At 49.0% G+C, this 13,969-nt stretch overlaps 2 protein-coding genes and 1 non-coding gene across 14 annotated transcripts in view; 2 read left to right on the top strand and 1 right to left on the bottom strand.

Annotated features, from left to right (window-relative positions):
* Nucleotides 1-1,744, top strand: part of Lrp5 (LDL receptor related protein 5) — a 105,734-nt gene extending 103,990 nt beyond the window's left edge. The window contains exon 23 of the mRNA XM_021152534.1: nt 1,280-1,744. Within this exon, the coding sequence (XP_021008193.1) occupies nt 1,280-1,541 (262 nt within the window). The 3' untranslated portion in view covers nt 1,542-1,744. The remainder of the gene's footprint in view (nt 1-1,279) is intronic.
* Nucleotides 1,745-10,371: 8,627 nt separating this feature from the next.
* Trnaa-agc lies at nt 10,372-10,444 on the bottom strand. Its single transcript has one exon. It is a non-coding gene; the product is annotated as a tRNA-Ala (tRNA).
* A 532-nt stretch (nt 10,445-10,976) lies between these two features.
* Nucleotides 10,977-13,969, top strand: part of Ppp6r3 (protein phosphatase 6 regulatory subunit 3) — a 120,432-nt gene continuing 117,439 nt past the window's right edge. For 9 of the 12 annotated variants that reach the window (XM_029472605.1, XM_029472614.1, XM_021151186.2 and 6 more), the window contains exon 1: nt 10,978-11,069. The gene's annotated coding sequence lies outside the window, so the exon portion shown is untranslated. Of the gene's footprint in view, nt 11,070-13,969 lie in introns of all 12 variants that reach the window. The other 3 variants (XM_029472615.1, XM_029472607.1, XM_029472606.1) reach the window with 2 other exon arrangements.

Raw genomic sequence — 13,969 nt, 5'->3', positions numbered from 1 at the left:
GCGCACGCCTTTAATCCCAGCACTCGGGAGGCAGAGGCAGGCGGATTTCTGAGTTCGAGGCCAGCCTGGTCTACAAAGTGAGCTCCAGGACAGCCAGGGCTATACAGAGAAACCCTGTCTCGTAAAACCAAAAAAAAAAAAAGAAAAAAAAAAAAGAAATTCCAGGACTCTCCTGGATACAGGCAGCCATTGGGAGGCTGGGGCACATCACCAACATCAGGGTGCTTGAGCTTAAGACTGTTCCAGAGCCACATATTCTCAATGGTCACGGGAAAGAAAGAACATTGTACATAATAGCTATTAAACCCTTTCTCCAGTAGGCTTATACGCTTCTAGCGTGCACCACACAGAATCTTACTTCTTTACAATTCTCTCTCTCTCTCTCTTTTGTTTTTGTTTTTGTTTTTTTGAGACAGGGTTTCTCTGTATAGCTCTGGCAGTCCTGGAACTCACTTTGTAGACCAGGTTGGCCTCGAACTGAACTCAGAAATCCCCCTGCCTCTGCCTCCCGAGTGCTGGGATTAAAGGCGTGTGCCACCACTACCGGCTTTACAATCCTCTTAAGAAATAAGGCTGGGGCTGGGCACATTACTTGCTATGCAAGTATTAGAAATGACGTAAAAGACCACACATGGTGATGAGCTCTGAGACTCCCTGCGCCTGAGGCAGAAACAGGATGATCCTGGAGCTCATGGGCCAGCTGATATAGCTAAATTAGTGAGGCCCAGGCTCAGTGAGCGCCCCTGCTGCAAAGGATAACCTGGAGAGTGATAGAAGAAGACACCTGAGTTCAACCTTTGACTTCCATACATGTGTACACACACATACACACATCACACACCACACACACCCCAAAGCAGGGGTGTTTGCTTTTGAGAAAAACAAATTTGGAGGTTAAGTGAGCAACTGCCAGTCAGCCAGCAGGTTCTGCTGACCTGTTGTCTGGAAGGGGACTAGGGATCTAGTTCTAACCAAGCCCTGGCTGGGGAGGCAAAGAGAGAGAGCCCTTAGGCCACCCAGCAGACCTTCTGCCTGTAAAAATTGCTAAGGAGCAGCAATTTTTGTTGTTGTTGTTTTTTCGAGACAGGGTTTCTCTGTGTAGCCTTGGCTGTCCTGGAACTCACTTTGTAGACCAGGCTGGCCTCAAACTCAGAAATCCGCCTGCCTCTGCCTCCTGAGTGCTGGGATTAAAGGCGTGCGCCACCACACCTGGCTCAAGGAGCAGCCTTGTATACACGTGGCTAGGCACACATGTGAACTTCTCCTTTGTTCCTTCTAGGCCCTACGTCATTCGAGGTATGGCACCCCCAACAACACCTTGCAGCACAGATGTGTGTGACAGTGACTACAGCACCAGTCGCTGGAAGACCAGCAAATACTACCTGGACTTGAATTCGGACTCAGACCCCTACCCACCCCCGCCCACTCCCCACAGCCAGTATCTATCTGCAGAGGACAGCTGCCCACCCTCACCAGTCACTGAGAGAAGCTACTGCCACCTCTTCCCACCCCCACCGTCCCCCTGCACGGACTCTTCCTGACCTCGGCCGTCCACCCCGGCCTTGCTGCCTCCCTGTAAATATTTTTAAATATGAACAAAAGAAAAATATATTTTATGATTTAAAAAATAAATATAATTGGGATTTTTAACAAGTGAGAAATGTGAGCGGTGAAGGGGTGGGCAGGGTTGGGAAAACTTTGTACAGCAGAGAAAATATTTATAAACTTAATTTTTTAAAACATACCTGCCATTCCTTTGTGCCTCGTGAATATTTGAGTATTGAGCCTGTTCCCAAAGAACAGATTTCACCCCACTGGATGACCGCTGGGTGAGCATGTTCCTGGGCATGGCTGTCCTTCTATCAAGCCACCTTAGGCAGAGAGAGGCTGTGACCTGACCTGTACAGAGCATCGTTCACATGCTGCTCAAAGGCTCAGGGTGTTTCCCATTTTGCACTGCATGTTGTGTTCTTGGGCTACAAACTGTGTTGGCATTCTGGCTCATCCTGGTGCCAATCATAAGGGCCAGAGGCCAAGGTAGCCTCTGACCATCCCACCTATTTAGACCCCATTGGATGGAGCTATGAATTTGACTCTGCCAGACTGTAGTTGCTCTGGTCATGTCATAGACAGTGCCTTTTGTTCCTGGAGGCATCCAGTCAGCAGAACCTGAGGTCTGTCTACATGTTCATCTGGGCGGTATGGAATCCTGGTCTCTGTCCTGGGCAGGGGTCTCCTGTCTGACAGGTGATGAAGTGTCATGGATTGAGGAGAGTGGGTGACTGACAGTTGAAGGGGGTAGGCAATGTCCTGTCACATCAGCTTCAAGCTTGATGGAAAATGTGGCGTTGGAGAGAAGTCAGAATGACCACACTCAGTTTTGGGTGTGACAACACCTGAGAACTGAAAGGAAATCTAGAGGCTATGGCCTGCCAATGGAGTCCTGAAATGGAATTCTTGATCTATTCCAAGGGGGCTGGAAATGCAGAGCAAGGTAAAAGCGGCTGAAGGAAGGAAGGTCTGTAGGAGAGAGGACTAGGGGCTCCAGGCACTGCTTCACTAGAACATACAAGAGTTGCTGTCCTGGCTGAGACTTATCAGGAGCCCCCCAGGATGATGGTCAGACCTGGCGATGACAGGCAGGCTGACTTGCAGGTTCAGCCACTGACAGCTTAGTCTGGGGTAAAGGCCTATCTATGGGTCCTCTATAAACAGAGGCAATTGTGAGTGGATCTGATTGACACTTGTCACTGGTGGTTCTCCTAAGGGTTCTGTGAAACAATGCCAGGGGAGACTGTCCCCAGCAGTGATGATCCTTGATAAAACAAAGGTTGTGACCTACTAAAGCTCAGAGGTAATAGGCAGGTCTAAGTGAACCATTGAGTTTAATAGAATAACTCAAAGGACTGGGAGTGATTCAAAAGCAACTATATCACTAAGAAGCCCAATTCAGCATGGGCCACAACTCCCTGATACTGCATCTCTGGAGCTCAACTTGGAGGTAACTGCAGATTGGAGCATCTCTTCTTAGCAGCCATTATTAAGCTTGTATAGCTTTTGAGAGGAACCTTCCTGAGGCTTGTGAATTTTGTTTACTTCTATGCCTTGTAACTTTCCTGTCCTTCCTGAGTCTTAGATTTTCCTGGTGTGTTCCTGATGCAGAACAAGGCAAAGGGAAGAAGTGCTGTCCAGTCATTGCCGCTGGTCTCTAAGGTCAATTTAGTCAAGGTCTCTTTTAGAGTTCTATTTGTCCTTTCTACCTATCCTGAACTCTGAGGTCTATAAACACAATGTAAAATTCAATTAATCCCCAGTTGGATGGCCACTCCCTGACTTACCTGGGCACCAAAGGCAGGTCTGTTGTCAGACCCACCTTAGGTATTTCGTGGAAAAATTTCTTCTAGGATCTTCTTAACCACAACATTGGCAGTTTCTTTTTTCATTGGGTAGGCCTCCACCCATCTTGAAAAGGTGCCTATAAAAACTTCTACTAGGAAGCTGCTTCCATCTGTGTACCATTTTGGAACACCTGGCTATGGCTGGTTGCATAGATCACTTCGGATCCCAATTTCTTCCACAAGGATGTCCACACAGCAGTAAATGGGCGAGGAGTTGTCCGTTTCAGGCAGGAAGGTAGTAGAGTTGAGAATAGCAGGAGGAGCAAACACGCCCCATTCAGGCAGCAGCAGACTCTGGTAGTGAGTCATCCGGGCATTTGTCATCCATTGGTCTGGGGGCTGGCAGATAATGCTTTTAAGAGAGTGGGGGGCTACCACAGTTATTTGCTGTCCCAAAGTTAATTTGTTGGCATCATTAACTAGTAAGGCTACTGCAGCAACAGCCTTTAAACATGTGGGCTATCTGCTGGCCACTGGGGTCCAGCTTCTTAGACAAATGTGTCACGGGCCTCTTCTATGGTCCTAGAGCCTGAGTAAGAAGAACTCTGGCCACCCCTGCCCTCTCATCAACATAGAGGATGAAGGGTTTGGTTAGATCTGGCAAAGCCAAGGCTGGTGCAGTCAACAGGGCCTCTTTAATATTTTCAAAGGCTCTCTGATGTTCTGATGACCATCTGAATTCTCCACTTTCTTTGGTCAGGAAGTACAAGGGGGCAGCCAGTGTTGTAAACCCAGCTATCCAAAGTCTGCAGAACCCAGCGGTGCCCAAGATTCTCTCACCTGTCTTGGAGTAGCCAGTGCCGGTATTTGAGTCACAGTCCTTTCTCTTTGCAATAGGCACATTGGTCCTTCTCTAAAGTCTTCTGGATGGGTCTTCTTCCTCCAGGTCTAGGTTCCTTGTTGCCCAGGTACCCTGTCTGTCTATTCTCAGGCCTGTTCCTTCCTTTACTCTTCCCTACTACTGCGGCCAAAATCCTGTCTTCCATCCCTTTTATTCTCTCTCTCTTTCTTCATCTCTCTCTTGTGATACACCTTTTCTGCCTCCTTGACTAAATTTTGTAAAGCCATGGCATGTAATCCTTCTAGTCTCTGTAACTTCCTCTTAATATCTGATGCTGACTGCCCTATAAAAGCCATAGCAACCGTGGCTTGTTGACTCTCAGAGGTTGGGTCAAAAGGAGTATAGCGTCTATAAGCTTCCATCAATCTTTCCAGAAAAACAGACGGGGGCTCAGTAGGGCCCTGCATCACCTCTCTTACCTTAGCCAAATTGGTGCAGCGTCTTGCCACTCCCTTTAGATCAGAGCCCGGCGGTAAACTGCCAACGTCTCCCTACCTTGAGCCGTGTTGTTGTTCCAATCTGGCTGGTCTAGAGGGAACCCAGCGTTAATCTCATTAGGTAGGTTGGTTGGGACTCCATTCACTCCAGGAACATTTTTCCGAGCCTCCAGGTGAATGCACTCTTTTTCTTCAATGGTAAACAGAACCTGGAGGAGCTGCTGACAATCATCTCAAGTGGGTTGATGAGAAAACATAAGAGACTCCAGCCGTTAGGCTGGTTGGATTCTCAGAAAAGGACGCATGGTAGGGTCTGCAGAGATTGTGGGTACGCAGGCAGGTCGCCTACAGCTCACAAAGGAAAAGCAGAAGTGGTGGCAGGAGCTCCATCTGCTGGGGGACTCTGGGCTCATCAGCTCTGGGTCCTAGCTGCAGATCCTTTGGCTGTGCCAGTGGTCTCAGGGCCGCAGAGAAGTGGGACCCAGCAGGGGTAGAAGATAGGAGCTTGTGGGGAGCTGTGGGTTGAAGAGGAGGCTCCATTTAGAGAGGAACCTTTTGGTTTCACTTTCGTTTGGTCTCAGGGCTGCATGCGCTCGCCCAGGGAGTGGGAGCAGCTGAAGGAAGCGCACCTTTTCGCTGCCTGCCTCCGCTGTGCCGACCCACTCACATGCATGGGAGCAGCGGGGAAAGGGCTCCGAGACGCGCATGGAATCCATGGTTTGATTTATGGCGGTGAATTCTGGATGAGGTAAGGCTGTTGATCCGAGTGGGACCCAGGTCCACTCTGAAAAACAATGGCTTTAACTTCAAAGATAAGAGCCAAATCAAAAGTCCCCTCCGGTGGCCATTCTACATCAAAAGCCATCCACTCGGAGGCGCAAAAAGTCTGCCAAGGTCCCTTCTTAATTTCTACTGAAAGATTATGGGCCCTTGATCTAACTTCAGTCCAGTGGTCTAAAGTCAAACTTAGGAGGGGGAGGTCGTTACAGTCTGTCCTATCGTCCAATATCATGGAAAACATAAAACAAACACAAAAACCACACACACACTGACAAATGGACACACAAAACCAACTCAGAAATGCAACAGGTCGGGGAAGTGCAAAAATCCTCCAATCTAGGAAGACTACCATCTCTTTACTCCCCACCCCAGACGAACTCCTGGAGTCCTTCCCCTTGTTCAGGGTGTCCCCCAGAGCTGCACAGCTGGTGATTCCAGCACGTCTGCTGTTCACACTCTGTGCTTCACCCCGAGGCACGGGTTTCCATTTCTCATTTAATGTCACGGCTGCAAATTTCAGCACTAAACCTTGCTGGCTCACAGAAATATTTTTAGACAAGAAATCTCACCTCCAAGTGGGTCTTCGGGCGCCAATCCCGGACGAGCCCCCAATGAAAGACCCCGAGAGGAGCCCCTCGCTCAAGCCTCGGGGATAATAGCGGACCCCCAAGAACTCACGAGAGACCAAGCTTGATGCAAACCACATGAGGCTTTATTGGGGAAAGCCAGAGCTCTGGGGATGACTCATATCCCACACAGGGGTAGAGGAGTTGACCCTGAGGGGAAAGAGGTCCCAGTTTTTATAGGCCCCCCAGGGGGGGAGAAGGGGGGAGTAGGGGATTTCCAGATCTAAACTATGTAAAATGATTGATTTCTCAAGAAATGGGTATGGGAGGGAAACAAGGAAAGAGTTTAATGAAGGTGCAGTAACTCCAGATTAGCTCCGGCTGTGGTTGCTGAGGAGATTTTCCAACTCCATCCCAGCAACCAATATCACAAACACCTGGCAGTGAGGTGCAGCAGTGGGCACACATCTGGGTTCAAGGAACGGTCAGAACATTGGCAGACACACGGGTTCAAGGAGCGGCCAGAGCATTGTGCACCTCTATTTTTCTAAATCAGTGAAGCTACTTCTACTAACAATGAAATCTATTTTGCCAATTTCAGGGCTTCTGTGACCTTTTACATTCTGTCAGGATCTTTCATACTGTCTGTCCTGTGTCCACAGCCCTTGGTCTACATCGATAGCCACCCTGAGCCATGGAGGCAGTATCCATTTTGAGTGAATAGTCCATGTGACTGGAAGTTTGGTGAGGCTCAGGTTCTATTTAGCTTCTTTCAAAAGATCAGGGCTGGGGTCCCACCCTCCAGAACCTCACTGGCTTCTTGCTGGTGATCTGTTGTGGATCTCAAGCCACGGCCTGTCTGTCTGTCCGTCTGTCTGTCTGTCCCTCTCTCCCTCCTTCCCCACTTCCTCTCCAAGTGTCTTCTTTACTTCCTTTTCCAGGAGCTTAATCACTACAGAGTGGTCAGCATGCCTGGTGGGTCCCTGTTTCACTGACTGGGCAGCTATCAGCCATCCTTTTAGGGAAGTCCAGCTCCTTGCCAGCTCTCACACTGTAAACCTGTAAAAACCAGCAGGGAAAGAGAGTGGACTTCAAGGCTGTACTGGCTGGTTTTGTGTCAACTTGACACAGCTGGAGTTATCACAGAGAAAGGAGCTTCAGTTGAGAAAATGCCTCCATGAGATCCAACTGCAAGGCATTTTCTCAATTAGTGATCAAGGGGGAAAGGCCCCTTGTGGGTGAGACCATCTCTGGGCTGGTAGACTTGGTTTTATAAGAGAGCAGGCTGAGCAAGCCAGGGGAAGCAAGCCAGTAAAGAACATCCCTCCATGGCCTCTGCATCAGCTCCTGCTTCCTGACCTGCTGGAGTTCCAGTCCTGACTTCCTTGGTGATGAACAGCAGTATGGAAGTGTAAGCTGAATAAACCCTTTCTTCCCCAACTTGCTTCTTGGTCATGATGTTTGTACAGGAATAGAAACCCTGACTAAGACAAAGGCCAAGTGGGTGACTGCTCGGGTCTCCTAGGAGACTCTGGTTCCTCCTCATGAACCTCAGGAGCTCTTAACCTGACCCAGCAACAGCCTGTATGCCAGCCCTGCCCTTCTGGGCCTTGTCCTCCGCCAGGGCAATAATGGCTCCAATTTCATTCCCTGCATCTGTGTCAGCAGAGAGTGGAAGAGAAGAGAGAAGAACGAAAGGCACTGGGGCATCCTTTCTCAGGTTGAACTTACTAATTTACAGTTTGTATGCAGAGCTCCTCTCTCTGTTGCAGTGATGATGGGAGATGTCCAGGTCCTTTGGGGATGTCAGAGGGTTTGCTTATTTGCTTTCTTTCACATTACAATGAAGTCAATTGAGGCAGCTCTTTGTTTGCCCCCAAGGTTTAGGGGACAGCAGTCAGGTGTTCTTTCTCCACTCTACTGTCTGCTGATTGGGCTTAAAACAAAATCTTAAATGTTTGTGCTCTTCAAGATGGACTGAAAACTGAACTGTTACACTCTAGAGGGAAGTGGTGGGAGGAGAATGGGGCAGAGAAAGAGGAAGGGAGGGAGGGAGAAAGGGAGAGGTAGAGAGGTAGAGGGAGGAAGAGGTAGAGAGGAAGAACAAAGAAGAGGGGGAGAAAGGGAGCAAGAGCAAGGGAGAGAGGGAGGGAGATTGAAAGAGGGTGGGAGAGAGGGAAGGAGGGAGAGGTGAAGAGAAAGAAAGAGGGAGAGGAAGAGAGAGAGGGAGAGGAGACCCATTAAACCTGCACGGTTTAAGACACAGAGCTCGATCTGTGTCACATGCAAAGCTTGTCAAGTCGGTCATTCTTCTGATTCCATGACTATATGGGACTGGCAAGTGGGGCTTCAGGCTCAGGCACCTCCTTCCCTAGCAAGCTCTCCCTGACTTCAACGTGCCTGGCTAGGTTAGGAATGAATACACCATATTTGACAACTTATGGGCTAACTACCCTGGTCTGAGTGAGGTGACAGGTTATCTCTTAGTTGTAATATGTATATCCCTGGAACCCACCTGAGTCTGGGAGAAAAAAGGCAAAGCAGATGCCAGCAGGTGCCTTCACTACAAATGGTTTGGTGGGCCACTGTATGACTCGTCCAGATGGTGGAAGGGGGCTGGTTTGGTTCAGTGAGGCAGTTGGGCTTTGCCTTCACAGATGATACAGAAGGCAGGCCCACTCCCACTCCAAGCTGTCCCCTCCCACCCCCAGCTGGTCCTTCCCGCCAGGGTCCAGCCTTTAACTGCTGCCCTGCCCTGAACTTTCTGCTACCTTAACTCTTCATCAATAGACCTCATTTAACAATGTTTGTTACTACTTTTGTGGCTTTAGGCAAGCCTTCTAGCCTCTGTGTTCCAGAGTTAACATTTGTTGCCTCTCTTAAGTGCCTGGAGTGGTGTGCTTGACCCTGGCTGATAGATATTATCACTTGTACTTCTGAGAACTGGAGAGTCAGAAAGGTTAGGTCACCTGGCCAAGGTCACCCAACCCCTATATGGCCTCTGGTGACAGAATGCTCTGGACCGTAGTTAGCTAGTGTGTACAATGGGGACTATAATGTGGATCTACTAGCAATGAACTCTTTCTGGAATGTGCTTCCAGGCACAGCTCTCTTGACCAGGGTGGGTTTGCATAACTGCACAGCCCTCTCTTGCTACCCTGGTAGTGGAATTCAGAGCCAGAATGAGTGAGGTGTGGAGGACTCAAGCATGCTGGACCCTGTGTAAAGAACAGGGGTGGGGGTGGGGTTCAGAGACTGGGAACCCAGAGAAAGCACTGAGTGTCCAACAAGGCAGGTCCTGTCTCCTCCAGTCTAAGGGCTAGGCTCTGTCATTTTCCCAGGGGATAGATGCCTAGAGGTGGCCTAGAGAAGACACTCAGGCGACATGCTCTGTGCTCTCTGAGCTTCAGTGAATCCCTGGAGAAGCCTGGGCCTGGGCCTGCTGGACCTGCTGGAAGAGATATGCAGGCAACCGCTTCCTGTCTGAGGTGTGAGCACTGCCACTCAAGGTCTGTGTGACTCAGCTACCTCTGCTATCCAGTCTCCCATCATAGCTGGACCCTTCCTGCCTTTGAAGCTCCAAGGCCCCACCCTGGGGTCTCTGTAACCCCCTTCCCCTCCCTGCTACCAACACCCCAGGGATTCGGAGCTCTGTCCTGTCCTATGACTTACTACTTTCCCAAAAGAGTCTGTCCCTTAGCTTGATCACCTTGGTCACTTGCTTTCCAGATGGCATGGGAAGGCCTGCTTCATGAAAGACTTCCAAGACTCAGACACTTTGTTGACTATGGTGGCCAGCTGCAGTGTGCCCACGCTGAACCAGGCAGATTATTCATAAGGGCCCAAGGGGAGCACCTTGGTATCTTTTCCTGTTGCTGTGATAAAATATTCTGAGAACAGCAACTTTAGGGAGAAAAGGTTCATTTTGTCTCACAGGTGGAGGCCAATATGGCAGGGAAGTCAAGGGAGCAGGTGCGGGAGTCTGCCTGTCACATCACATCCAGCCAGGAGGTAGAGAATGCTGGTGGTCAGCTCAGCTTCTCCTTTTTAGACAGCCCCAGGAGAATTAAAAACCGGGATTAACCATGACAGTGGTTAAGTGCAAGACTTGAGAGTAGGGACCCTGATGTCCCAGGACCCCAGTTCTGGGGCAAGGCAAATGTGTAGTACTATAGGTATGGGAAGCTAGCACTTGGAAGAAATTCATGTGCAAAATTCTTCTCTGTGACAAAAGATACAGCCTGGTCTCCTTTGTATTAAGAAACCTTACATTTTGACCCCGTTTTCAGGGATGCCACTCTACTTTGTTTGAAGTAATTAAACTGAAGGTCTTCCATAAAATTATGCTATGGAGAATGCGGGCATCGATCCCGCTACCTCTCACATGCTAAGCGAGCGCTCTACCATTTGAGCTAATTCCCCAGCTATAATTAACTTCCGTCGCAGATTGTATTGTGACTCACGTCATCACCGGTTTCCCCCCCCCCCCTTCATCCCCCGGGGCCGTTACCCCACCGCCTGCTGTCATTGTGTTACCCCATTGGCTTCTTCGCATCCGGAGCTACACAGCCGGGATTGGTTTGGTTCATTTGTTTTAAACTACATTGACTATGCGGATTGGTGGTCCTAAGCGTCTGTCACGCGAGGCCCCGCTGTTGCTACGGGGCCGAGGGACCCAGCCTAAGCTTCTCCCAATTTCTGACTTGTTTCTCAGACTCCGGGGTCCTAGAGGTTCCGGATCCGTCAAGACCATGGGAAAAAGAATGCGCCTCTCGCGTTTGACTGACAAGACCTCAAAGCCAATCGAAGTGGAGTCGAGGGAACCGCTGGGCGGTCCAATAGGTTGTGGGGGGCGGGAGAGACAAGCCAATGATCCTTGTGAAGGGGCGGGGTCTATCCTGTGATTGGCTACGGGGCGGCCGGAGGGAGGGCGGGGGTAACTCAAGGCCTGCTTGATACGTCCGCCATTTTGGGCGCTTCGCTGATGGTGTCGGTGAACCTTTTTCCCGCCTGAGCGCGACTAGCTGCGGGTCGTGGGCGCCTCCAGGTAACTCAGGGGAGGGGGCGGTGACGCGGGGTGTGCGGGTCGCGCGGGCAAGCGGCCGACCGATCGTGGCGGTGGTCCGGTCCGGGCGGCGTGGGGAGGGAGCGTCCCGGCCCCTTTCCCCTCCCCCCCGGAATCGGCTGCTTCGGCGGCCCGGGAGGCGGCGTCCAGTCCTGGCCAGGACCGGGCCGCCCGCTCCTGTCAGCCGGGCCGAGCGTTGGCAGTCAGCCGAGCCGACTGCGAACTTTGGACGCTGAGGTGACTCTGGGATTGGCTCGGCGGGAGCCCAGGCGAGGCGAGGCGCGCCCCGAGCCAAGTCGGGGGTCCTGGGCGAGCTAGCTCCCCGGCTCCCGCGCCCGGGCCTTCACAGCGACTTCTCGGGATCTCCTGGAGCTTGTCAACTCGCTGGAGAGCTTCTCGAAGGCTTTTGTTGGACTCTTGTCCTCCGAGAAACAAGTTTTGTGGGTTTCTGGGCATTAGCAGAGTCATCGGAATACACAAAAACCAGTTCCGAGTCTCTCGGGGCCATCGCGGTGAATCTTCATCCTCCGCCGTTGAGTCTCTGTTATATACAGACGCGGGCATTGGAGATTCCCTGGTGTTTTGGAGCTGAAGTGAGGGGTTGCCCTTATTGTGGCTTCAAGCACCTCGCTTTTAAAGCTTGGTTCACTGTTAACTTGGAGGTCTTTTTCTCCCTAGTCCCGTTGTCTTTCATTAGAACTTGGACTTGAAGTTGTAGGTGGGACAGAATGCGTGGTCTCCACCGCATGTCCTACTGTCATTTGCCCCCTACCTGCTGTGGTCTCTTTAGGATGGGTCAGAGCTTTGTTTATGTTTTGCTTTGGCTTGGGGGAGGGGAACACTTAGAAGAGGTTTCCTTGCATCAGAGCACTTGTTAATATGGATACTGTTTCATTTTCTTAAGTGAAGTTTACTTTGGTTTTTGTCCTCAAGGTCATGTTGCAGATGACACAGCCGGTAAGAAAGGAACTTAAGATCTCCTTCCACTAAAATGTTCCTTGAAATTGCAAGGTGCAAGATCCCTGTTGCCAGTAGTGTTTGAACTTTCTTATGGGCCACCTGAAAATTACATCTTCCTTTGCCACTTTCTAGTCCTTTGACCTTGGGCGAATTAGTCCTCTTTGCTGCCCCTGTAACCGAGGAAAATAAGTTTGTTTCATAAGTTTTTTTCATAGGTCCCAATTTTATCTAATATGTACATATTAGATCTGTAACTGAGTATATATGTAAATATGTTAGCACAAAGCAGCTAGAATCGTGCTTTGTGCATAGAATCAGCTCAGTGGTGACCATACCTCTCAAATTCAACTTGATCTTGATGATTTTATTTGTTTTTGAGGCAGGGTCTCACTATGTGGTGGGAAGATCTTTACTGCTTCTGCCTTTAATAATGGGATTAATAAAGTCATGCACCACTGCACCTGACTCATTATTTAGTTATTTTTTGAGATGATAGTAGTTTAGAATGTTCTTGACTTTCCTTTTCAGCTAAGGCTGCCTCAAATTCTTGATCTTGCTGCCTCTACCAGACAAGCATTATGAATAGAGGTGTGTACCACCACACCTAGTTTAAAATTAACTTTTAAGTGTTTAGGTACAATTAGGAAAGCCATGTGTTTAAGGATCAGCTGGGCTAAAAATTACTGGAAGTTATTTTAATTTTTTCATGAGATGTTGAAAATGTATTAAATCACTTGAAAGTGTTTTGTCTAAACCAGTACTTATGCATAGAAAACCGCGTCAGGAACTTAGAACAGCACCCCCTGCTCTGCTGCTTCTAGCTACTGCTTCTGTGTAGTTGCCCCACATCGTAACACGAGGATTTCTTAGATTTTCCTGGTGGTTATTGCAATTGAAAAGCTGCAGTCTTGAGAGCCTCAGCAAAGGTGCAGGGTAAATATGCCTGATTTCTAAATGCTCTGAAACCTGATAGCTTTTGAGTATCAAACTTTTAGATTGTGAAGCAGTTTCTATTAGGGATCCTAAACTGGTAAAGGCTGCCAGTACTTCAGAATCTGAATCTGACGTTGTAGTCCTAAACCATTTCGGAAAAGATGTGCTCAGCTTGTAGCTTAGGGGGTAGCTGCTGTTCGTGGGTGCTTTGGGACCTATTCCTCACTTCACTGTGTCTGGCCAGGGACCCTAGTGTCTTTCACTCATCCAGTTATCCTTAAATTCAGCTTTTTAAATGTCTGCTGTGTGCTTTCTCCATGGTACTTGAAAAGAGGACAACTCTTGGTGATAATTGATTAGATTGCTTTATGCACTGAGGAAGCATATTTTAATGGAATACATCTCAAGTAGACTTGAGTAGACTGATTGCTTTAGCAGACTTTAGCTTTTGTATAAAGTAAAGCACCCCTGCCCAACTGCACAAAAACCAATCAGCTACAAAACCAAGGCTTGCTAGTTTGCATTAAGTACTTAAGGAGTAGTCTATAGTTGGGCAAAAAATGGATAGCACTGAAGTTAGGACTTTAAGTGGGGTTTCCTTAGCTACTTTAAGATGCCTTTTAGCAGTTTCCTCTAGAAAAGTGGGTTATTACAAGTAAGCATTTCTTCCTTAAAACAGGATTTGTTAGGGTTGATAATCAACTTGGATTTTTTTATGATTAACTTAGTAGTTGAGATAGTTGAAATCTTAGATGTTACCAGTGTATGTTGATCTATATTTTTTTTCATTTTACTACATTTCAGAAGAGTAAATGATAAAGAAGTCCTTTCAGATATCTGTTCAACTAAAACTCAGCACCAAGTTTACTTTATAAAGAGGGCAGGAGTCTGGCCTGGCCTCTGGGTGTCAAGAGCTCAGCTGCAGTGGAGGCTGAGGAGCTGCTTTTCCTTAGAATGTAGCAAATCCGCCCCCCCCCCCCCCCCCCCCC

This window comes from Mus caroli, chromosome 19, assembly GCF_900094665.2.
Source record: "Mus caroli chromosome 19, CAROLI_EIJ_v1.1, whole genome shotgun sequence".
NCBI classification, from domain to species: domain Eukaryota; kingdom Metazoa; phylum Chordata; class Mammalia; order Rodentia; family Muridae; genus Mus; species Mus caroli.
Note: the sequence above shows the minus strand (reverse complement) of the source record. Positions and strands in the feature narration are given on the sequence as shown.